This window comes from Rutidosis leptorrhynchoides, chromosome 6 (genome assembly GCF_046630445.1).
Source record: "Rutidosis leptorrhynchoides isolate AG116_Rl617_1_P2 chromosome 6, CSIRO_AGI_Rlap_v1, whole genome shotgun sequence".
Taxonomy (NCBI): Eukaryota; Viridiplantae; Streptophyta; class Magnoliopsida; order Asterales; family Asteraceae; genus Rutidosis; species Rutidosis leptorrhynchoides.
Window position 1 is genome coordinate 62,777,310 of NC_092338.1, and position 26,110 is coordinate 62,803,419.

At 32.1% G+C, this 26,110-nt stretch overlaps 2 protein-coding genes across 2 annotated transcripts; both read left to right on the forward strand.

Moving 5' to 3' along the window:
- Window positions 1–4,716: 4,716 nt before the first annotated feature.
- LOC139853689 (uncharacterized) lies at window positions 4,717–5,216 on the forward strand. Its single transcript, XM_071843058.1, has 2 exons — window positions 4,717–5,076; window positions 5,145–5,216. The coding sequence occupies exons 1-2, from the start codon at window positions 4,717–4,719 to the stop codon at window positions 5,214–5,216; spliced, it is 432 nt and encodes a 143-aa protein (XP_071699159.1).
- A 54-nt stretch (window positions 5,217–5,270) lies between these two features.
- On the forward strand, window positions 5,271–5,938 carry LOC139853690 (uncharacterized). The gene is made up of 2 exons (XM_071843059.1): window positions 5,271–5,379; window positions 5,454–5,938. The coding sequence occupies exons 1-2, from the start codon at window positions 5,271–5,273 to the stop codon at window positions 5,936–5,938; spliced, it is 594 nt and encodes a 197-aa protein (XP_071699160.1).
- The last annotated feature ends 20,172 nt before the right edge of the window (window positions 5,939–26,110 follow it).

A 26,110-nucleotide genomic window follows, 5' to 3' on the forward strand; every position in this document is an offset into this window, starting at 1 on the left:
AATATAGCGTTTTCACACGATTATTACATAATGGTTTACAATAATATTACACATCAATTTAAGTCTTCGAATGCAGTTTTTAAACAATATAATACAAGTATGCTGACTCCAACTCTTGTCCATAAATTAGCATGCAACGGCGGAAGCTCTTAATAATCACCTGAGAATAAACATGCTTTAAACGTCAACAAAAATGTTGGTGAGTTATAGGTTTAACATATATATTTATCAAATCGTAATAATAGACCACAAGATTTCATATTTCCATTTCTCATAAACAACATGCAATCTGCATAAAAATCATTCATATGATGAACACCTGGTAACCGACCTTAACAGGATGCATATAGAATATCCCCATCATTCCGGAACTCTCATCGGACATGATAAATCGAAGTACTAAAGCATCCGTAACTCGAATGAGGCTTGTTGGGCCAAATAGATCTATCTTTAGGATTTGTGTCAATTGGTGGCAATTATAATAAACACCAATTCTTAGACTACCAAGCTAAAAAGGGGCATATTCGGTTCGATAATTCAACATAGAATGTAATTTTGATCACTTGTGTCTATTTTGTAAAACATTTATAAAACTGCATGTATTATCATCCCAAAAATAATAGATTTTAAAAGTGGGACTATAACTCACTTTCACAGATTTTTCCTTTGTTGGAAATAAGACTTGGCCACTGGTCTATTCACGAACCTATAACAAATATGTATATATATATATCGAAGTATGATTTAAATATATTCACAACATTTTTTTATTACGTTTTTATGATTTAAGTTTGTTAAGTTAGCAGTCCTCGTTAGTAACCTACAACTAGTTGTCCACAGTTAGATGTGCTGAAATCAATCAATATATATTATCTCGAATCAATTCACGACCCAGTGTATACAAGTCTCAGGCTAGATCACAACTCAAAGTATATATATTATTTTGGAATCAACCTCAACCCTGTATAGCTAACTCAAACATTATTGCATATAGAGTGTCTATGGTTGTTCCGAAATATATATATATATATGGGTCGATATGATATGTCAAAACATTGCATACGTGTCTATGGTATCTCAAGATTTCATAATATGTATAATACAATATAAATTAGTTAGGATATGTTTAGTCTAGATTTGTTACAAAATTTTCGTAGCTAAAACTAGTAAATTTATCCAATTTTGTTTTACCCGTCATTTCTTCGTTTTAAATCCGTTTTGAGTGATTCAAGTTGCTATGGTTTCATAATGAACTGAAATTTATGAAACTAAACAAAAAAAGTATAAGTTTATAGTCGGAAATACAGGTTACAAGTCATTTTTTAAAGAGGTAGTCATTTTCGTCGAAAGAACGACATCTTGATGACCATTTTGAAAAACATACTTCCACTTTGTGTTTAACCATGATTTATTGATATAGTATCATGTTCATATGTAATATCATTTTTCCAGAAAACAAACTTCCAATTCAAAGATTAAGATAGTTTTTATTTTTCTAACCCAAAACAGCCCCCGGTTTCACTACGACGGCGTATGTCCGGTTTTACGGTGTTCTTCGTGTTTCCAGGTTTTAAATCATTAAGTTAGCATATAATATAGATATAGAACATGTGTTTAGTTGATTTTAAAAGTCAAGTTATAAGGATTAACTTTGTTTGCGAACAAGTTTAGAATTAACTAAACTATGTTCTAGTGATTACAAGTTTAAATCTTCGAATAAGATAGCTTTATATGTATGAATCGAATGATATTATGAACATCATTACTACCTCAAATTTTGTGGATAAACCTACTGGAAAAGAGAAAAATAGATTTAGCTTCAAAGGATCCTTGGATGGCTTGAAAGTTCTTGAAGTAGAATTATGACACGAAAACAAGTTCAAGTAAGATTTCCACTCGAAATAAGATTGTTATAGTTATAGAAATTGAATCAAAGTTTGAATATGAGTATTACCTTGAATTAGAAAGATATCTTACTGTAAATAAGAAAGATTTCTTGAGATTAGATGATCACTTGAAATGAATTTGCAAGATTGGAAGTAAGCAAGCAAGTTTGAAAGATTTCTTGAAGTGTTCTTGAATGGTTGTTTTTAAGATGATTAAAGCTTGTAATTGAAGCTAAAAGATGGTGAAAATGCTTGGAGATGATCAAGTATAATGTTAGGAGTATTTTGAGTTGGAGTGTAAGTATGAGAAAATGGAATGGAAAAATGGGGTGAAATCATAAAAACGGAATTACTTGTTATAAAGAAAAAAAAAAGATCCTTAAGTTTGTTTTTAGCTCATTAGTCATACAAGTTGTTAAATAATGGTTCCACATGTTTTTGACTCTAAGACGGCTGCTAAGAATGAATGATTAAAGGTGTATATACCAATAGTAAATGCATCTAGAAGTTGTGTATTGTACGAGTACGAATACGGGTACATACGAGTAGAATTGTTGATGAAAATAAATGAGAATGTAATTGTGAGCATTTTTGCTAAGTAGAAGTACTTTGATATGTGTCTTGAAGTCTTTCAAAAGTTTACTAATACATATTAATACACTACGGTGTCGTTTGTTTTTTGCTTTGAAGACCTTATTATGTATTATGTCTGCGGGCGGGCAGACGTTTTAGTTTGCAGACCGTTTGTTTTTTGGAAGATATAAGACAAAAAAAGAGCTGCATATGTCTTCTAAGTTGCAGACCTAGAAAATTGCTTCTAAACTTAAAAGCTCTTTTTAACCTAATATCTCTTTCACAATCACACCTCCATCCTTTCATTATCAGCTACCCATCTTTTTTTTCCAACCACCAGCTCCATCACCTTCGTCACCCACATCGCCTCCGACTTCATCACCGGCATCAATTTCGTCTCCTGCGTCACGTTCGTTCTCAACAGCTACTGGTATCTTTCTTTTGCCCAATTTTTTTTTATAGATATATGCTGATTTCTTAATAGATCTATATTCTCTTTCAATTTCTAGAGGTAATTGTTGAATAATCAACATTCTCTATATGAAATATTGCTTAATTTTGGGATGTTAAAACACAATGATGTAGTCACAGTACACCATCGCCATTTTTTACATCCTTTTAAATTCATAGTTTAACTTCCTATTCTACTAATTTTATGAGTTACAAATATAATTTCTTTGTTGAGAAATTTTTACAGCAGCATCTATTAATTTGTATATTCTTTGTGTGTTTTATGTATTAAATTCATTTGTGATACATACTAAAAACAAGTCAGATTTGTACACCTATATGTATATTATACATGTATAGTGATTATATTATTTGTTTCTTAGTTGAAAATGGATGAAGGTCGAAATCATTGGTCGAATGAAGTACTTAAATGCTTATTAGAGGTATCACTTGAAGAAATTGCTAGGGTAGGAAGAAGGGGAGGTAGTTTACAAAAGGAGTCTTGGGCTAAATTAGCCGAAACCTTTAAGGATAGGTTTAATTTGGTATTGTCTCAAAAGCAAATTAGAAATGGTTATGATAACCTCAAAGCCAAATACACCGGATGGGTGTATTTGAGAAACAAGACCGGGAATATCTATAATCCTCAAACAAACATATTCACGATGTCGAATGAAGAGTGGGATGCATTTAAGAAGGTGTGTTCATTTTTATAAACTTTTACCATTTATCACATACTTATGACGACTACACAATATTTATAGCACCCTTTATTAATTTGGTCGCAGGGTCATCCAAAGGCAGCTTCTTTGAAAAATTACCCATTACCTCATCATGACTTATGTATTGCTTTGTTTGATGGTGCTAGTGCTACCGGTAACAATAAATGGGCATCTACCCAAGCTTCTCGGGCCTCTTCCTCTTCTATTAATCAAGGGGTCTTAACACTTCAAATTGAAGATGACCCTTTTATCGATTTAGGTGATGATGTTGGAGACTCCCAACAACAAAGTTCTCATGCTCGGGATGAGATTCCTACACCTGAAGAAGAGCCGAGCGCTTCGGACAGAGGCAGGCCTAAGAAAAAGGCTAAAACATCTATTAGTCTTGATGACTTAACAATGGATATGCAAAATGCACTTAGACATATGGTTAAAAGTAAGCAAGGGCCATCAATAGATGAATGCTATGAGAGGCTAAAGTTAGTTGGGTTAGAACCTACCGATCCTATATTTTTGGCCGCTTTTAATATTTTTGGGCAATCAACACAAATGAGAGAGGCATGGATGACGCTGCCAGCAGATCCCGAGGTGTTAAAAGGGTGGATTAAGTTGACCGGGGTGACACTAGGGATGTTTAAGTAGTAATGTTATGTGTTACACACCTTCTGGAACAATTTGTGACTTTTGTTTAACTAGATTATGAAACTAGTATTATGAATTATGAACTAGGAGCAAGCTGATGACATACAGTCCATGTTTGTGACTTTTGTTTAACTAGTATTATGAACTTTTGGTTACTACTTGTATTTTGAAATGCTATGATGAATGCTATGCTACATTCCATAATTTGGAAACTAGTTATTTTGAAATATTATGATCTTTTGTTATGTTACAGTCCATGTCTTAATTTTTATTTATTATGTTACAGTCCATTTCTTTGATTAGTACTTACTATGGATGTTTGGTTGTTATTTTATTATAGGTGTATTATGGATTACAATCATAAACTTTTGTTAATCATATTTATATATTTATATATACGTTACTATTGGTCAAGAAAAAGAAAAAGAGATCTAGGTTCTATCATGACGGGGGGACTATTTACGTTACAATTATTGGATACACAATGCGTTGAGTTGCTACGTATGTCACGAGATTCGTATGTTCGACTTTGCACTCATTTTAGAGTAAAGGGATGGTTAAAGGATAGCAAGCATCTATCAGTTGAAGAGAAAATTGCTATGTTTTTAATGATGTTAGGTCACAATCAACGTTATGTACTCGTCAAACGTTTATTTCAACACTCAAAGCAAACAATTCATAAGTATTTTCATGAAGTATTGGCTACAATGTTGGATTTCGCAAAAGATACTATAATACCAACATCTTTTGATCCCAATCCAAATGTTCCGGGATACCACAGGAGGTTACGTCGAGTTTTTAAGGTAAAACGAGATCAAAATTTTCTTTTGATTAATATATTTTTTATTATTCACTAATATAATTTTTATAGGGAGCGGTTGGTGCACTTGATGGGACTTTGATTCATGCTCGTGTTCCAGCTCAAATGCAACATTTGTATTGAGGAAGAGGAAAAGGAGATTGTTATCAAAATGTTTTAGCAATATGTGATTTCAACATGATATTTACGTTTATTGTTGCCGGATGGGAAGGAGTAGCACATGATTCCCGAGTATTATTTGAAGCTTTAACAAATCAAGATGCACCATTTCCTCTTCCTCCGCCAGGTACATTCACCTATTCAAATGTCGATAACTATAATTTATATAAATATAAATGTTAATTATTTATTATATTTTAGATAAATATTACCTTTGTGATGCTGCGTATACACACACTCGTGGATTTATGGCACCATATCGTAACGTAAGGTATTGGCTTGGAGATTTTCGTCAAAGGCGTGCGTTAAACAACAAAGAAAAATTCAACCATGGACATGCGAAACTAAGAAATGTTATTGAACGTTCTTTTGGTGTTTTAAAAGCACGCTTTGCGATATTAACTAAAATGGCTCCTTTCGACTTAGTTACCCAAAGAAATGTTACAATTGCATGTTTTGCTCTTCATAATTTTATAAGAAAAGAGGGTTTAAGTGACGAGCTATTCGCAAAATATGACCAACCAAACGTGCAACTTGATAATGATCATGTACAACATAATGGGAATGAAGAGGTGGATGATGATGATGATGATGATGTTCAACCACATGGAACTAGAGCGGATCGTCAATATATGATTAATTTGCGAGATCAAATTGCTGAACAACTTATGCAAACTAGGAGATGAATGTTTTACCCTTGCTATTTAAATTATTAGATGATAGTTGTTTGAACTTCTTGTAATTTGTAGTGTACTTTAAATCCTAGATTAAGTACTGTTTTTTATTTATATTAGTTCTTAGTAAAATGATAAAACATTAAAATTACGTTAATTCAGAATCAGGTTCACTTTTGCAGACAAAAAAACAAACAGTCTTCTAATTTCAGTTTGCAGACTTCAGGACCACATCTTCTTTGGCAGACCTGGTCGCAGACTGCAGACATAAAACATCTTAAAAAACAAACAGCACCTACATGTATATACATTTTAACTGAGTCGTTAAGTCACCGTTAGTCGTTACATGTAAGTGTTGTTTTGAAACCTTTAAGTTAACGATCTTGTTAAATGTAACTAATCCATTGTTATAATACTTAAATAAGATGTTAAATTGTTATGTTGTCATAATAACATGGTGTATAAATATATCTTAACATCATATATATATGTTAAAATACTATTACAACGATAATCGTTACATACATATATTGTTTCGAAATCCTTAAGTTAGTAGTCTCATCTTACTTGCATAGTTCATTGTTAATACACTAAATGATATACTTAATTATCAATTTATCATGTTAAATATAGTATATCAATATCTTAATACCATACATATGTATTTAGTAATGTAGTGACCCGAACTTTTCCATGTTTATATATATTAATTGAGATTGATATTTACATGATTAAATGTTTCCAACATGTTAAGCAATCAAACTTGTTAAGACTTGATTAATTGAAATAGGTTTCATATAGACAATTGACCACCCAAGTTGACCGGTGATTCACGAACGTTAAAATTTGTAAAAACTATATGATGACATATATATGGTTATATATATAGTTAACATTATATTATTATAATTAAACATATCATTAAGTATATTAACAATGAACTACATATGTAAAAACAAGACTACTAACTTAATGATTTTGAAACGAGACATATATGTAACGATTATCGTTGTAACGACATTTAATGTATATATATCATATTAAGAGATATTCGTACATCATAATATCATGATAATATAATAATTTAAAATCTCTTTTGATATTATAAACATTGGGTTAACAACATTTAACAAGATCGTTAACCTAAAGGTTTCAAAACAACATTTACATGTAACGACTAACGATGACTTAACGACTCAGTTAAAATGTATATACATGTAGTGTTTTAATATGTATTTATACACTTTTTAAAGACTTCAATACACTTATCAAAATACTTCTACTTAACAAAAATGCTTACAATTACATCCTCGTTCAGTTTCATCAACAATTCTACTCGTATGCACCCGTATTCGTACTCGTACAATACACAGCTTTTAGATGTATGTACTATTGGTATATACACTCCAATGATCAGATCTTAGCAGCCCATGTGAGTCACCTAACACATGTGGGAACCATCATTTGGCAACTAGCATGAAATATCTTATAAAATTACAAAAATATGAGTAATCATTCATGACTTATTTACATGAAAACAAAATTACATATCCTTTATATCTAATCCATACACCAACGACCAAAAACACCTACAAACACTTTCATTCTTCAATTTTCTTCATCTAATTGATCTCTCTCAAGTTCTATCTTCAAGTTCTAAGTGTTCTTCATAAATTCCAAAAGTTCTAGTTTCATAAAATCAAGAATACTTTCAAGTTTGCTAGCTCACTTCCAATCTTGTAAGGTGATCATCCAACCTCAAGAAATCTTTGTTTCTTACAGTAGGTTATCATTCTAATACAAGGTAATAATCATATTCAAACTTTGGTTCAATTTCTATAACTATAACAATCTTATTTCAAGTGATGATCTTACTTGAACTTGTTTTCGTGTCATGATTCTGCTTCAAGAACTTCGAGCCATCCAAGGATCCATTGAAGCTAGATCCATTTTTCTCTTTTCCAGTAGGTTTATCCAAGGAAATTAAGGTAGTAATGATGTTCATAACATCATTCGATTCATACATATAAAGCTATCTTATTCGAAGGTTTAAACTTGTAATCACTAGAACATAGTTTAGTTAATTCTATACTTGTTCGCAAACAAAAGTTAATCCTTCTAACTTGACTTTTAAAATCAACTAAACACATGTTCTATATCTATATGATATGCTAACTTAATGATTTAAAACCTGGAAACACGAAAAACACCGTAAAACTGGATTTACGCCGTCGTAGTAACACCGCGGGCTGTATTGGGTTAGTTAATTAAAAACTATGATAAAATTTGATTTAAAAGTTGTTATTCTGAGAAAATGATTTTTATTATGAACATGAAACTATATCAAAAAATTATGGTTAAACTGAAAGTGGAAGTATGTTTTCTAAAATGGTCATCTAGACGTCGTTCTTTCGATTGAAATGACTACCTTTACAAAAACGACTTCTAACTTATTTTTCCGACTATAAACCTATACTTTTTCTGTTTAGATTCATAAAATAGAGTTCAATATGAAACCATAGCAATTTGATTCACTCAAAACGGATTTAAAATGAAGAAGTTATGGGTAAAACAAGATTGGATAATTTTTCTCATTTTAGCTACGTGAAAATTGGTAACAAATCTATTTCAACCATAACTTAATCAACTTGTATTGTATATTATGTAATCTTGAGATACCATAGACACGTATACAATGTTTCGACCTATCATGTCGACACATCTATATATATTTCGGAACAACCATAGACACTCTATATGTGAATGTTGGAGTTAGCTATACAGGGTTGAGGTTGATTCCAAAATATATATAGTTTGAGTTGTGATCAATACTGAGATACGTATACACTGGGTCGTGGATTGATTCAAGATAATATTTATCAATTTATTTCTGTACATCTAACTGTGGACAACTAGTTGTAGGTTACTAACGAGGACAGCTGACTTAATAAACTTAAAACATCAAAATATATTAAAAGTGTTGTAAATATATTTTGAACATACTTTGATATATATGTATATATTGTTATAGGTTCATGAATCAACCAGTGACCAAGTCTTACTTCCCGACGAAGTAAAAATCTGTGAAAGTGAGTTATAGTCCCACTTTTAAAATCTAATATTTTTGGGATGAGAATACATGCAGGTTTTATAAATGATTTACAAAATAGACACAAGTACGTGAAACTACATTCTATGGTTGAATTATCGAAATCGAATATGCCCCTTTTTATTAAGTCTGGTAATCTAAGAATTAGGGAACAGACACCCTAATTGACGCGAATCCTAAAGATAGATCTATTGGGCTTAACAAACCCCATCCAAAGTACCGAATGCTTTAGTACTTCGAAATTTATATCATATCCGAAGGGTGTCCCGGAATGATGGGGATATTCTTATATATGCATCTTGTTAATGTCGGTTACCAGGTGTTCACCATATGAATGATTTTTATCTCTATGTATGGGATGTGTATTGAAATATGAAATCTTGTGGTCTATTGTTACGATTTGATATATATAGGTTAAACCTATAACTCACCAACATTTTTGTTGACGTTTTAAGCATGTTTATTCTCAGGTGATTATTAAGAGCTTCCGCTGTCGCATACTTAAATAAGGACGAGATTTGGAGTCCATGCTTGTATGATATTGTGTAAAAACTGCATTCAAGAAACTTATTTTGTTGTAACATATTTGTATTGTAAACCATTATGTAATGGTCGTGTGTAAACAGGATATTTTAGATTATCATTATTTGATAATCTACGTAAAGCTTTTTAAACCTTTATTGATGAAATAAAGGTTATGGTTTATTTTAAAATGAATGCAGTCTTTGAAAAACGTCTCATATAGAGGTCAAAACCTCGCAACGAAATCAATTAATATGGAACGTTTTTAATCAATAAGAACGGGACATTTCAAGTAAGACATTGCTATAATGATAATCGTTATGTATATCGTTTCGAGCTTCATAATTCAATATTCTCATTTTTTATGTATATCTGATGCTAAAGCGAAGGAGTATAAAATACTATTAATTTTTACAAGGAAATACTATTAAATACGATACAGTTTTACACAAGTTATTTATTTATTTATAGAGTGGATATACCTAAACCTTGCTACAACACTTATAGGCAGTGTACCTAATCGTACAGTAGTGTAGTTTTTAGTAAGTCCGGTTCGTTCCAAAGGGAGATAGCCAAGTTTAACGCTATATTTGTAAAAATATAAATATATAAATAAGTAATATTATTATTACAAAAGGGGTTTTTTACCGTTTTAATGACCGGTTTGTAGATTTTAAAACTTTAGTCGCAGTTAAAACCTAATGTAAAATATTAAATATAAAACTTAATTTAAAGCGTAAAGTAAATGACAATAATTAAAGTGCGATAAATAAAATGACAATAAATAAAATTGCGATAAAAAAGTACGATAATTAAAAGTGCAATTAAATAAAATGACAGTAAATAAAAGTGCGATGAAATATGAAATAAAGGAATTATGCTTATTTAAACTTCCGTAATCATGATGTTTGACGTGTTGATTTTAGTTTATTACCATGGGTTAATTGTCCTTTGTCCTGGATTATTCAATATGTCCATCTGGTTTTTGTCCATAACAGTCCATCAGTCATAAATATAAAGTGCGAGTGTCCTCTTCAAATTATCCTTATATCCGAAGTCAAATATTCTAACTAATTGGGGACTTAAACTATAATTACACCAATTTTTATTGTATGTAATTCACCCCTATTTTAATAAGTCCATTAACTATTAATCCATTCCCGTGTCCGGTTAAATGAACGATTATTAGTACTTATAAATATCCCGCCCATCGTGTCCGATCGAGTGTATATGGTTATTTATAGATACTTCCAATTGTAAATCTTTATATTAAATTAACGAACTATCATTCAATTAAACAAATATAAAGCCCATTAATAGTCCATAGTCTAGTTTCCACAAGTGTCGTTCTTTTGTCCAAACCCCAATTATGGTACAAAGCCCAAATACCCAATCTTAATATTTATCCCAACATCACGATTACTTCAATTTAAATAAGCATAATAATAACTTAGCTACGAGATATTAATTTAAAAAGGTTGAACATAACTTACAATGATTAATAATAGCGTAGCGTTACACGGATAGAATTTCGATTTACACACTTACAACATTCGCTAACATACCCTTATTATTATTATTAAATTAAAATTAATATATATATATATATATATATATATATATATATATATATATATATATATATATATATATCAGAGAGATAGAGATGGATAGATGGTATATAGAACTCGAGCACCAGACTGCCTTTTATAGGAATGTGACCAGAAAAAGTAGGCCATGCGATCGCATGAGAATTAAGACTCCAGGCCATGCGATCGCATGGAGCAGGAATCCAGCTCACATAATTTGTTTTCTTGTTTGCCGACGGTTTTAATATATAATATAATATATATAATTTTTAAGAATTAATTATATATTATATTATATTCATGTGCATAGTTGACTTGTAATTTTTAGTCCGTTGTATTGCGCGTTGAGAGTTGACTCTGGTCCCGGTTCCGAATTTTTGAACGTCCTTTCGTACTATTTAATATCTTGTACTTTGCGTTTTGCGGCTCGTACTCTTGTAATTTATAGACGTTTCTCATCAATAATTTGAACCACTTTGATTGTACTTTGTACTTTTGAGCTTTTTGGTCGTTTTCGTCTTCAATTCGTTGAATCTGTCTTTTGTCTTCCCCTTTTATTATTTAAACGAATATCACTTTTAAATAGAACAATTGCAACTAAAAGCTTGTCTTTCTTGAGGGATAATGCTATGAAATATATGTTTGTTTTTAGCATTATCAAATATTCCCACACTTGAGTGTTGCTTGTCCTCAAGCAATATAGTGTTGAAATAAAAATACTAGAATCACTTCTTTATTCTTCACACTTTATACATCAGTGATTTTTATATGGCGGTATGAACAATGATAGTAACTTTGTGGTTTACAGTCCCACATGACTATGAAAATTTAGATCCTTAAGGAAATTGGATCTTTATGAAAACATTTGATCTTTTGAAAATTCAATCTAGCTTTTACCCTAGATAAGTTTTCCGGAATAACCCTTCACCGGTGTTTGCAAATTGTTTTTGTGGGTTTGGTGGGTTTCAGATTTGAAAATTTTAGCTAAAAACTTGTGGTTTTGTGTCACCCACTTGCTATCCTTGTATTGGGAAAGCAACACGTCCAGTATACTTGTTCCGTATATTACCTTTCGGTAAACTACCGTCCGGTTGTAAAGGAAAGCGTTGAACAAGCAACTGTTAAGGCAATATCCCGTGACATGCTTTTAATTATGGTCTATAAAGTGTCGGATGCAATCACTATCATTTGTAGGAGCAATAGTAAAGATCACCCTATAGTTTTTTGGTCTGGCACAAGGTCCTGTCTTTGACCATGCTATGCAACCACCGTTCTTACGGTTGACACCCGATTTGGTTCAGGTGACCTAATGAATTCCAGGTGAATTCCTAGGATTTTACGTTCAATGGTAATGAACGCATTAAAAATGGGTTTTCAGAAAACAAATCGGTTTGTAATTTTGATCAAAATATTTTCTCGTTCAAGCTCGAGTTTAGATATCATCGAATTCCATGAGTTTGTAATTCTCAATCTTTAAAAGTCAATCTCAAGGATTGAGTAATATCAGTCTTACAAACTGATTTTTGATCTTTAAGGAGATTATCCTTTCTGGGGATCTGATTCATTAATCTTATAAGCTAATTTTCACGGTGCCCCCCATTGTACGAGACAGATCCTCTCATGGTTAGGATAAGTCTGACCACTTGGCGACCCTGTTTGATGCTGAGGTCCGTGGATTTCCAGCTGATTTTCGAGAAAACTTTTCAAGGTTTTTCGTAGACTCTACAACTGGTCTGGATGACAACTTCCTGACCTAAATCAAGAAGCGCGTGTCTTTTTCGGAAGACTTTACTTCCTTTTAATGATGGAATTGATTCATCGTGTAGATCCATCTTTCTTTCAAATATATTACAATTTACCGGGTAAAACAGTTAATTTTGTCCAAAACAAAAGTATCTTCAATTTGTACCATACAAAAATATGTGATATATGTTCTAAATAACTTGGTAATTTTTCCCACACTTGGCTTTTATTTTCCTTTCTTTGCCTTTTTATTCTCCTCTATTTCATTTTAAATGAATTCAAGCGTTTTGGGTTGTTTCTCAATTTATGTCCTTTCCAAGGTAACAATAATTTCGGTGTTAACACATAGTTTTATCGTTCATAAATATATATAAACATAATTTTGAATTCATTTAATTGAAAATTTTAAAATTTTTTACTAGAATTGGGTAGTCAGTATATAAGACTAGGGCTGTTCTTTATTACCAGAGAGCACTAGATTCTAATACAACTACTGCGTTACTAGTATTTTTAATGGTAATCAAGTGTATAAGTAAAAAAAATTTAAAAATTCGAAAGAATTTAACCCCTTCCCACACTTAAGATCTTGCAATGCCCTCATTTGCAAGAAATCAGTAACAATTTAAATTATTGAGGGTGATTAGCGTAGAAAAATGATTAAATTTTACCAAAGTTTCCAAACATATTGGCGTTTGTTTGTTGAATGATAAATGGTGCACATTATTTGTTCATTCCGTCTTGTTGTTAGATCACATTTGTTTTTCGTTTTGTCGTCAAAATTAGTAGCTTTTGCTGAACTTAATGCCAGTCTTTGAAAATGCGCTGTTTTACCCTGTTGTGTACTGATAATGCTAAAAACGAATATATATTTCATAGCATTATTCCTCAAGAAAGACAAGCTTTTAGTTGCAATTGTTCTATTTACAAGTGATATTCGTTTAAATAATAAAAGGTGAAGACAGAAGACAGATTCGACGATTTGAAGACGCAAACGACCAAAAAGCTCAAAAGAACAAAAGACAATCAAAAAGGTTCCAATTATTGATAAGAAACGTCTCGAAATCATAAGAGTACAAGATTCAAAAAGCAAAGTACAAGATATTAAATTGTACGCGAGGACGTTCGAAAATCCGGAACCGGGACCAGAGTCAACTCTTAACGCTCGACGCAACGGACTAAAAATTACAAGTTAACTATGTATATAAATATAATATAATATATAATTAATTATATTAATTATATATATATTATATATATATATTAAAAACCGTCGGCAGCAAGAAACTCCAAGGGTGTGAGCTGTAAATACATCTCCGCGACTCGCGGAGTTTTAAGGGCATTTTGCCGCGAGTCGCGGAGCCCCAATTTTCAACTCTGGCTATAAAGCCAACCGAATTCTGATCAAATTTCATATCTTTTTTTCTTCCTCTTCATACGTAAAACTTATATATATATATATAATTTATATTTTAATTTTAATTTTAATTCTAATAATAAGGGTATGTTAGCGAATGTTGTAAGGGTGTAAGTCGAAATTCTGTCCGTGTAACGCTACGCTATTTTTAATCATTGTAAGTTATGTTCAACCTTTTTATATTAATGTCTCGTAGCTAAGTTATTATTATGCTTATTTAAAACGAAGTAATCATGATGTTGGGCTAATTACTAAAATTGGGTAATTGGGCTTTGTACCATAATTGGGGTTTGGACAAAAGAACGATACTTGTGGAAATTAGACTATGGGCTATTAATGGGCTTTATATTTGTTTAACTAAATGAAAGTTTGTTAATGTTAATATAAAGATTTACAATTGGGCGTCCCTATAAACTACCATATACACTCAATCGGACACGATGGGCGGAGTATTTATATGTACGAATAATCGTTCATTTAACCGGACACGAGAATGGATTAATAGCCACTAGAATAATTAAAACAGGGGTGAAATTACATTCAAGGGTAATTGGTGTAATTGTTAACAAAGTAGTAAAACCTTGGTTTACACGCAGTCGATAACCTGGTGTAATCATTAAACAAAGTATTAAAACCTTGTTACAATTCGAATCCCCAATTAGTTGGAATATTTAACTTCGGGTATAATAATAATTTGACAAGGACACTTGCAATTTATATTTATGACTGATGGACTGTTATGGACAAAAACCAGACGGACATATTGAATAATCCAGGACAAAGGACAATTAACCCATGGGCATAAAACTAAAATCAACACGTCAAACATCATGATTACGGAAGTTTAAATAAGCATAATTCTTTTATTTCATATTTAATTTCCTTTATTTTATATTTAATTGCACTTTTAATTATCGTACTTTTTAATTATCGCAATTTTATTTTATCGCATTTTTATTATTCGCAATTTCATTATCGTTATTTACTTTACGCTTTAATTTAAGTCTTGTATTTATTTTATATTTTACATTAGGTTTTAACTGCGACTAAAGTTTTAAAATCGACAAACCGGTCATTAAACGGTAAAAACCCCCCTTTATAATAATAATATTACTTATATATATATTTGTATTTTTATAAAAGTAAACTAATATAGCGTTGAGCTTTGTTCAAAGATTTCCCTGTGGAACGAACCGGACTTACTAAAAACTACACTACTGTACGATTAGGTACACTGCCTATAAGTGTTGTAGCAAGGTTTAAGTATATCCATTCTATAAATAAATAAATATCTTGTGTAAAATTGTATCGTATTTAATAGTTTTTCCTAGTAAAATAATAACTATTTTATATACACCTCGCTTCACATCAAGTATTTTTGGCGCCGCTACCGGGGAATCACTCTTAAACGCCGGAAGCGTAACGCTAATATAAAAAAAAAAAGATTTTTTAGTTTACTTTTATTAAAATTCGCTTTTGTAAAAATACGTTTTAATTATTCAAAAATATAAAAAGAAAAACAAAAATATTAGTATTTTTAAGATTTTGTTAAATATTTAAGTTTTATAAGTTTCTTTATTTCTATTTTAGTTTATAAAAATATAAATTTTATTAAACATCTTTTATTTATATAAAAAAAAAACAGAAAACATAAAATAAAAAAAAAAAAAAAATAAAGAAAACGCGTAAAAATTTCAAACCTGTCAACAGAATTTCTGAACCCCGCGACTCGCGGGGTTTTCTTCTTTAATTGCCGCGACTCGCGGAGGGTTTCTGACAGGCGACAAGGAAGCCCTAATCGAGCATTAATTACGGGATATTATTAATTATAATTATTATTTAACCTAATTATAATTATTATTATTATTATTATTAGTTTTAATTTTACTTTTACTTTTTATTTATGTATTTTAGTTAAATTAGTTTTAATAAAATTGTAAAATTTGTAGTTTTATTAAATAAATAATATAAAAATAATATTTTTATAAAAATTGTACTTTTTACAACTTTTTATATATTTTTATATTTTGTCCCTTTTTAATCGTTGTAGCGTAAAATTTGTATTTTTTAGCTCATATTTAATTTTAAACTTAGTTTTTGCTATAGTTATTTTTACTCCTATATTTTTAGGCTTTGTCGTAGAATTCCTTAAGTGCTTTTTCTTTAGACTAAGATTTAGGTGCTTTAGAATTTTGCGACGCCTTTTTAAATTTTAGTTTCTTTTTAAGTTATTTCCATTTGGGATTTAGTTTTTCCTGTAAGCTTTAATATTTTTAGACCTTTTACTATGTATCAATTATCATTCCAATTAGTAATTTCAATTTGCGATTATAATTTTAAGTTAGTTGTAGTAATAAGGTTAAATTAGTTAAGTATTTTTAAGTTTTTATAAGTTTCTTTTATTTTTTCCGTCACCTTTTATTTTTCAACCATTTTTTCTTTTTCGACCTTTTTCGACGAACTCTTTTTCTCTCTTATTTCTCGCTATTCTAGTTTTTAGGACTTAGAATTTTTTCTACTTCTTATCTAAATTTCTTAAAATTACGAAAATTTATTTTAAGTGGTTAAATTAATAGACATCAAAATTTTCTGGTTCGTAGTAATAGTTGGATTTGTACGTGGACCGGGTTATTGGAGCCAAACAGTCCTCAATTATATTGAGACCAAACGAATCCTGCCCCTCTGCTGCATCTTTTGGCTATTCGAAACGTGGGCAAAATCAGAAAAGTCTATTGATTGGATAACTTATTATAATTTTTCTTTCCTTTTAAAAACTAATAGGATATTCAGTGAATGCACCGAGCAAGACGTTCATCACCTTTTGTACGTTCACCACCTGTAACTCGATCAAGACATCGTTTAACAAATATAACCGCCGTTGATTTTTCTTTAGAATCATCATCCAGTAGACCAAGTACTTCAGTTCAAATTTCCGATAATCCATTTTTTGAACCCGACCTCACAATTGAGAATCCAGAAAATATTCAGGAACGGTTCGTAGATCCTGAACCATTAAACTTTCCTCCGGAACCACCAATCATTCAAACAGAGATTGTTGAGGATCGAACCATTAAATCAGAATCATCTAGTGATTCCGATTCAACAAATTCAATTATGGAGAATCTGGAACCTTTAAGTATGGAAGACCGAATGAGAGCTAAACGCACTGGCCAAGGTCACGCAATTACTCATCCAGACATTAATGCGCCAGATTATGAAATCAAAGGACAAATTCTACACATGGTGACTAATCAATGCCAATTTAGTGGTGCGCCGAAGGAAGATCCAAATGAACATCTACGTACCTTTAATAGGATCTGCACACTATTTAAAATACGAGAAGTGGAGGATGAACAGATATATCTCATGTTATTTCCCTGGACTTTAAAGGGAGAAGCCAAAGATTGGTTGGAATCGTTACCTGAAGGGGCGATCGATACATGGGATGTTTTAGTTGACAAATTTCTTAAACAATTCTTTCCTGCATCTAAAGCAGTAAGACTTCAAGCAGAAATTGTTACGTTCACACAAAAACCAAATGAAACTCTATATGAGGCGTGGACAAGATATGGAAAGTTATTAAGAGGATGTCCGCAACATGGTTTAGACACCTGTCAAATAGTACAAATATTCTACCGAGGATGCGACATCACTACAAGAAAAGACATAGATATAGCAGCTGGTGGTTCTATTATGAAGAAAACCGAAACTGATGCTTACAAAATTATTGATAACACTGCTTCCCACTCACATGAGTGGCACCAAGAAAAAGATATCATTAGATCATCTAAAGCAGCTAGAGCCGATTCTAGCCATGACTTAGATTCCATTTCGGCAAAGATAGATGCTTTCGAGAGACGAATGGAAAAGATGACTAAAGATATTCATGCTATACGAATTAGTTGTGAGCAGTGTGGAGGACCACATTTGACAAAAGATTGTCTCAGTATTAAATTAACAATGGAACAAAGAGAGAATATTTCATACATAAACCAAAGGCCTGGAAATAATTATCAGAATAATTATCAACCGCCAAGACCGATTTACAATCAAAACCAGAATTATAACCGAAATATTCCATACAATAACCAACAAGGTCCTAGCAATCAACAAGTATCCAATAATACTTACAATCAGCAAAGACCGAATTTTCAAAACAAACCACCACAACAAACCGATGATAAAAAGCCGAATTTAGAAGATATGATGACAAAGCTAGTTGAAACTCAAACGCAGTTTTTCACATCTAAAAAACAAACCAATGAACAAAATGCTCAAGCATTTAGAAATCAACAAGCTTCTATTCAAAATCTGGAACAAGAAGTAAGTAACCTAGCAAGGTTAATAGGTGAAAGAAAACCGGGAAGTCTACCAAGCGATACAAATGCTAACCCCCGGAATGAAACAGCTAAAGCTATTACCACAAGAAGTGGTACAACACTTAAACCACCTGAAATACCTGTAACTTCTGATGAAACTATTCCTACTCCACAAGAACCACAACCTGATCAAGATAAGGAAAAAGAACCGGTAGTTGAAAAGGTTAATGAAGATAACACAGTTAAGGATAAACCTTATGTTTAACCATACCAACCACCACTTCCTTACCCAAGTAAAATGAAGAAAGAAAAACTTGAAGCCGAGCAATCCAAATTCTTGGATATGTTTAAACAGATAAATGTAAATCTTCCTTTCATTGATGTGATTTCAGGAATGCCTAGATATGCCAAATTCTTGAAAGATCTAATCTCAAATAGAAAGAAAATGGAAGAACTCTCGGCTGTTACTATGAATGCTAATTGTTCAGCAGTGCTGTTGAATAAGATACCAGAAAAACTATCTGATCCAGGAAGTTTCACAATTCCATGTTTTCTGGGTAGTCTTAGTTCAATAGAAGCATTGGCAGACTTAGGTGCTAGTATAAATCTAATGCCGTATTCACTATACGCTAAACTAGACCTTGGAGAATTGAAACCAACCAGAATAAGCATACAACTAGCCGATAGATCAATAAAATATCCTAGAGGGATAATGGAGAACATGCTAGTTAAAGTTGGTACTTTAGTATTTCCAGTAGATTTTGTTGTTTTGGACATGGAAGAAGATTCTCAAGTTCCTCTCATATTAGGAAGACCATTCTTAAACACGGCTAAAGCAATGATAGACGTGTTCGGTAAGAAACTGACCCTAAGTATAGAGGATGAGAGTGTTACCTTTTCAGTTGATAGAGCAATGCAACAACCACAATCTGCAGATGATACATGTTATTATATTCAAACTATAGATGCACATGCAGAATTATTAGAAGAATTTCCAGAATTACAAGGAACAGGAGAATGTTCTTTAGGAGAAGGTAATGAACCAATTGATGAAGCTGAAATGTTAGCTACACTTATAGCTAATGGATATGAACCAACAACAGAAGAAATTCAAATGCTAAAAGAAGAAGACAGATATCGATACAAATCATCGATAGAAGAACTTCCGAAATTAGAATTAAAGCCACTTCCAAACCATTTGGAATACGCTTATTTACATGGTGAATCTGAATTACCTGTAATAATATCGTCTTCTCTTACTGAAAATGAGAAATCACAACTCATTTCTGTGTTGAAAGCTCATAAACCAGCCATTGCATGGAAGATTCATGATATTAAAGGAATAAGTCCTTCGTATTGCACACATAAAATCCTTATGGAAGAAGGTCATAAAACGTATGTGCAACGCCAACGAAGACTAAATCCTAATATGCAAGATGTAGTTAAGAAAGAGATTATTAAACTGCTAGATGCAGGTTTAATTTATCCAATCTCTGATAGTCCATGGGTAAGCCCAGTTCAATGCGTGCCTAAGAAGGGTGGCATGACTGTCATTACAAATGAGAAAAATGAGCTTATTCCTACTAGGACTGTAACAGGATGGCGTGTATGTATTGATTATAGAAAATTAAATGACGCCACCAGAAAAGATCACTTTCCCTTACCTTTCATAGATCAAATGTTGGAAAGATTAGCCGGAAATAGTTACTATTGTTTTCTAGATGGATTTTCCGGATATTTTCAAATTCCAATAGCACCCGAAGATCAAGAGAAAACCACATTCACGTGCCCTTATGGTACTTTTGCTTACAAACGCATGCCATTTGGACTTTGCAACGCCCCTGCAACCTTTCAAAGGTGTATGATGGTGATTTTTCACGACATGATAGAAGAATGCATGGAAGTATTCATGGATGACTTTTCAGTCTTCGGTGATACATTTAAATCATGTCTAGTTAATCTGGAACGAATGCTAATTAGATGCGAAAAATCAAATCTTGTACTTAATTGGGAGAAATGCCATTTCATGGTTAAAGAAGGCATCGTTCTTGGACATAAAATTTCAAAAGAAGGAATTGAAGTGGATAGAGCTAAAGTAGATGTAATTGCTAAACTTCCACATCCTACAAATGTTAGAGGAGTTAGGAGTTTTCTAGGGCATGCCGGTTTTTACCGACGTTTCATAAAAGATTTTTCTAAAATTGCCACTCCTATGAATAAACTCCTAGAAAAGGATGCTCCATTTATCTTTTCAGATGAGTGTATCAAATCTTTTAATATTCTTAAAGAGAAACTCACTAATGCACCGATCATGATAACACCAAATTGGAATCTACCATTTGAACTAATGTGCGATGCAAGTGATTTTGCAATGGGAGCCGTTTTAGGACAAAGGATTGAAAAACGATTTCAACCTATATATTATGCTAGTAAGACATTACAAGGAGCACAAACGAACTATACAACTACTGAAAAAGAACTCCTTGCTATTGTCTTTGCTTTTGACAAATTTCGATCATATCTCGTTCTAGCAAAAACGGTGGTCTATACCGACCATTCTGCTCTTAGATACCTATTTTCAAAACAAGATGCTAAACCAAGATTAATCCGTTGGATCTTACTCTTACAAGAGTTTGATATTGAAATCCGAGATAAAAAGGGAGCAGAAAATCTCGCCGCTGATCATCTTTCTCGTCTTGAAAATCCCGAATTAGAAGTTCTGAATGAATCGGCCATAAAAGACAACTTTCCTGATGAATATCTATTGAAGATAGATTATAAAGAAATCCCATGGTTTGCAGACTATGCAAACTACTTAGTTTGTGGATTCCTTGAAAAAGGATTATCGTACCAAAGACGAAAGAAATTCTTCAGTGATATAAAACACTATTTCTGGGAAGATCCACATCTGTTTAAAAGTTGTCCCGATGGAATAATACGCCGATGTGTATTTGGAGATGAAGCTAGTAAAATTTTAAACCATTGTCACACAGGACCAACAGGAGGGCATTATGGGCCTCAACTAACAGCAAGAAAAATTTATGAAGCTGGATTCTATTGGCCTACAATTTACAAAGACGCACACCTTCTTTGCAAATCCTGTGATGCATGTCAAAGGGCCGGAAAAATAAGTCAACGTGATGAAATGCCACAAAATGTCATCCAAGTATGTGAAGTATTTGACATTTGGGGTATTGACTTTATGGGTCCATTTCCAAAATCTCATAATAATCTATATATACTCGTAGCCATTGATTATGTATCTAAATGGGCGGAAGCACAAGCTCTCCCAACTAACGATGCACGAGTTGTAGTAAACTTTTTAAAACGTCTTTTTGCAAGGTTTGGAACACCGAAAGCTTTAATAAGTGATCGGGGAACTCATTTTTGTAATAATCAACTTGAGAAAGTTCTTAAAAGATATGGAGTAACTCATAAAATCTCCACCGCATATCATCCACAAACAAGTGGACAAGTTGAAAATACCAACCGAGCTTTAAAACGTATTCTAGAGAAAACCGTAGGATCAAATCCGAAGGAATGGTCCATTAAATTGGAGGATGCACTCTGGGCTTTTAGAACAGCCTACAAAACTCCAATTGGAACCACACCTTTTAGACTTGTTTATGGAAAAGCATGTCACCTTCCAGTAGAAATTGAACACAAAGCATTTTGGGCTTTGAAGACATGTAATCTTGATTTACATGAAGCCGGACGTCTACGATTAAGTCAACTAAACGAATTAGAAGAATTAAGACATGAAGCATACGATAATTCGTTAATCTATAAAGAAAGAACGAAGAAATGGCATGATAAAAGAATCAGAAGTTCAAAAGAATTTAAAGAAGGAGACAGAGTTCTTCTTTTCAATTCACGATTCAAGCTATTTCCTGGAAAATTAAAATCAAGATGGTCTGGACCATTCATAGTCAAAAGAGTTTTCCCATACGGAACGATAGAATTAATAAATTCAAATGGGATTGAATTTAAAGTTAATGGTCACAGAGTTAAACATTACATACATGGTCCGATGGAAGTCGACAACGAAGTTAATCACAATTTCGATACCACAGCTAACTAAGTGTGGGGAGAATCAAGTCTTTAAAGGATAATATGTATTTCTGTTAGAGTTAGATTGTCTGTTTTCGTGTAGTTCTCGAAAATGGAACACGTATGGTCTTTCCCTAGCAGACCCTAAAGAACTAGTCTTCTCCCCCCATTCTGAATTTTTATTTTTTTTAGGTTTTTACGAAATGAAGACTGCCTGTGAACTAAACCATGGTCTAATGCTACACGCTTTGATCACTAAAAGAAATAATGACATACTACCGAGCGAATTAGTATCAGTAATCAGAGAAAGAATGGACGGAGTTAGAAAAGGATCCAGATGCGAAGATAATAAGTTACAATTTGGTAAAGGAAAATCAAAATCCGCAGCGAAAAGAAGAGCACGACACCTAGAAAGATGTCACAAATGCGGAAAATGGTCACATGGAGGTAAATGTTCAAATAATCAAACCTATTCAAATACCGAATTTGTTACTTTATGCAGAGACGGACCGTTCATATGTTTAGAAGAAAAGACACTGAATGCTCGAGGTTACGCCTTTGGAGCCATGGAAAATCAATTAAACCGACTATCTTATGAATATAATAGATCATATAACTAAGAAATCTATTTCACAGGTATGTCTGTACAGTTTTTATTTTTATTTTTATTTTTAACCTTTTGATAATAAACGCTAATTTGTTCGCTAAAAAGTATTAAATTGGTATTGAATAAAATTAGGTTTGGCGACCGAAATTATTGATATCATTCAAAAATTTATTACATCACTGCGAAATTTAACGTTTATTCTTAAGGTATAAATATCTTTAATCAATCAACCCAAAATATTTCAAAAATTCGTCACGAGTTAAATTAGGTCTTGGAACCGAAATTACTTTACCGAAAAGAGGGGCGCATATTTTTGATAATATTTGATTGATTAAAGCGGGATAAAAAGACAAAAAGATTTTTAATTTATTTTTTTTACCATGTTTTTAAAATTAATATTTAAATCTTAAATTAATATTGTAAACTTTGTAAAAACAATATTTTTAAAATTGTAAATATTTGAAAAATTAATATAAGTTTGGTATGAATTTATAATATGAATTTTTAAATTAAGTTTGGTGTGAATTTTTAATTTTTAAAATATGAATTTTTAATTTTATGCATTTCAAATTTTAAGTTTGGTGTGATTATTTTTTTTATTAATTTTGAATTTTATATTTAAGTTGTGTGAATTTAAAAACAAAAATTTACTTTATCTCATTAAGTTAAGAATATGATTTTTAAAATTCGTCGTAAGTTGAAGACTAGGTCTTTGAACCGAAATTGCTTTACCCAAGGGAGGGACGAGAACTTTTATTATCATTATTTTTAATCTTATTAATTTAAAGTATGCCAAAAACATTTAAAAAAAACCCAAAAATCTTAGCTTTTAAAACAATCGCTACAAAAAGACAAATTTTAAAATTTTGTCGAAGGACGGACTAGGACATCGATCCGAAACGACCTCGTCCTAAATAACAAGGGAAACAAAATTTTAAAATTAAATACTTAATTGATTTATAAGTTAAAGATTATAAAAAAAAAAAAAAAAAAAAAAATACCAAACTCCGCGACTCGCGGAGTTTGCAGTGCAAAACCTCCGCGACTCGCGGAGGGACCAAAACCCAGAAAAAAAATAAAAATAGCTGAACGATCAGTATAATCCACAAAACAAAAACACCCGAATTCTGCTGCGAAAACCCACGAAAATACACCCAAAAACACCCCAAAAATCTCAATTTTTAACCGTTAATCACCAAATTTTTTGCTAAAATCATGTTGAGAAGGATGATATCTAAGAATTACTCAAGAAAAACGGTAAATTTCTACACCTAAACACCATTTAATTCGAATTTTAGTGTTCTTGAGCTATTTTTTCCCCAATTTGATTTTGATGCTTTTTAGTGTAATTAGACTTAAATTGTTTATGTATTATGCTTGTATAACCTAGATTGATGTTGTTTAACATGATTAGAAGCCTTAAACTTCAATTTTTGAATAATCTAGGGTTTGTGTTCTTGAGCAAATTTGGGGCTTTTTGATATAAACAGGTTATGGCCGATTTTTGTCATGAATTGTTGCTAAATTGAGTAGTGTAACATGTCTAGGTAGTTAAATGATCCAAACTTTGAGCCTAAACATGATTTTGAGAATTAAAGTGGACTTTTTCAAGTCTAAAATTCATGAACTTGATTTTTGAAAGATAATGCCATTTGAGACTTGTTTATTTGCTAGTAATGATTATTTTGACATGTTATTTGAGTTGAATGCTTATGAACTTGGCGAAAATTTTCGTATATGCTTATTTGAAAAAGTATAGATTTGATAAAAATGTGAAAATGAGCTTAAGTTTGATATAAATTGATAATGTCATTGTAATTATTTTGATTGATGATTTTGCTGACACTAATGCATATTTGGATGCACAAAATTTGTGTTTGATGTGTTTTGCAGAATGAAAGGGGTGAATCTTCATCCCAAGCCCGCCATGCTCCTGCTGAGAACTTGGAACAACAGGAGGTAGATAACTACTACAAGCAGGATGTACCTCATCCAGTCATGACCTTTTCCGATATGCATTTGGAAGAGTTGCACCCGAACCTGAGATTTGACAGACTTTGGATAGATTATCCAAAATATCAACGGGGTTTGCATACTCTTCATTCCAAGGTTGTTGAGGTACCGAGGGTCATAGAATGGGGACCCTTGGAAGCTGTAGAATTGGCCGGGCCAATTAGGGAATTACTAGTACAAAGGTATGGTAATTCTTCTTTTAATGACTGGATATGTTTATTCACCATACGCAGACCTGTATATAAAGTATGGTGTGAAGAGTTGTTATGTAGTATAGAGTTGAATGATCGGGTAGCTAGTTTAACCGATCGTTCTTTTATTAGATTTTTGTTAGGCGGTTCGATGCGCCACATGTCTTTACTAGACATGGCTCAGGCTTTACGTATATATACGCCTGAGGAGTTAGCGTCTGCCGATTGTAGAGGATTGATACTAAACGGTAGAAAGATAGATGAGAATTTTGATACACACGGTGTGTGGAGTCAAATGACAAGCCATCACCGTTTCAAAGGGGGAAACTACTCTTATTTGGATATAGATAGAGCCGAATTAAGAGTGATACATAGGTTTTTAGCTAATTCGATTACACAAAGGGGTAAGAACAAAGAAAAAGTAAATGAACAGGATTTGTTTTACCATATGTGTATTCGAGACCCACACAGCGCTGTAAGTATACCATATTGTGTGGGTTATTATTTATCAGCTATGGTTCGGGGGATGCGTCCACATAGCATAATAGGAGGTGGTATTTTTATTACTTTGATTGGTGAATATCTCGGTGTGGATATAAGTCGGGGGGGATTATTAGTAGAAGAGCC

Excerpts from the sequence above, each read along its gene's own strand:
- LOC139853689 (XM_071843058.1), top strand. The coding sequence starts at position 4,717 with ATGACGGGGGGACTATTTACGTTACAATTATTGGATACACAATGCGTT. Across the intron at positions 5,077-5,144 it reads GGTTACGTCGAGTTTTTAAG|GGAGCGGTTGGTGCACTTGA; the intron begins GTAAAACGAGAT and ends TAATTTTTATAG.
- LOC139853690 (XM_071843059.1), top strand. The coding sequence starts at position 5,271 with ATGATATTTACGTTTATTGTTGCCGGATGGGAAGGAGTAGCACATGAT. Across the intron at positions 5,380-5,453 it reads ATTTCCTCTTCCTCCGCCAG|ATAAATATTACCTTTGTGAT; the intron begins GTACATTCACCT and ends ATTATATTTTAG.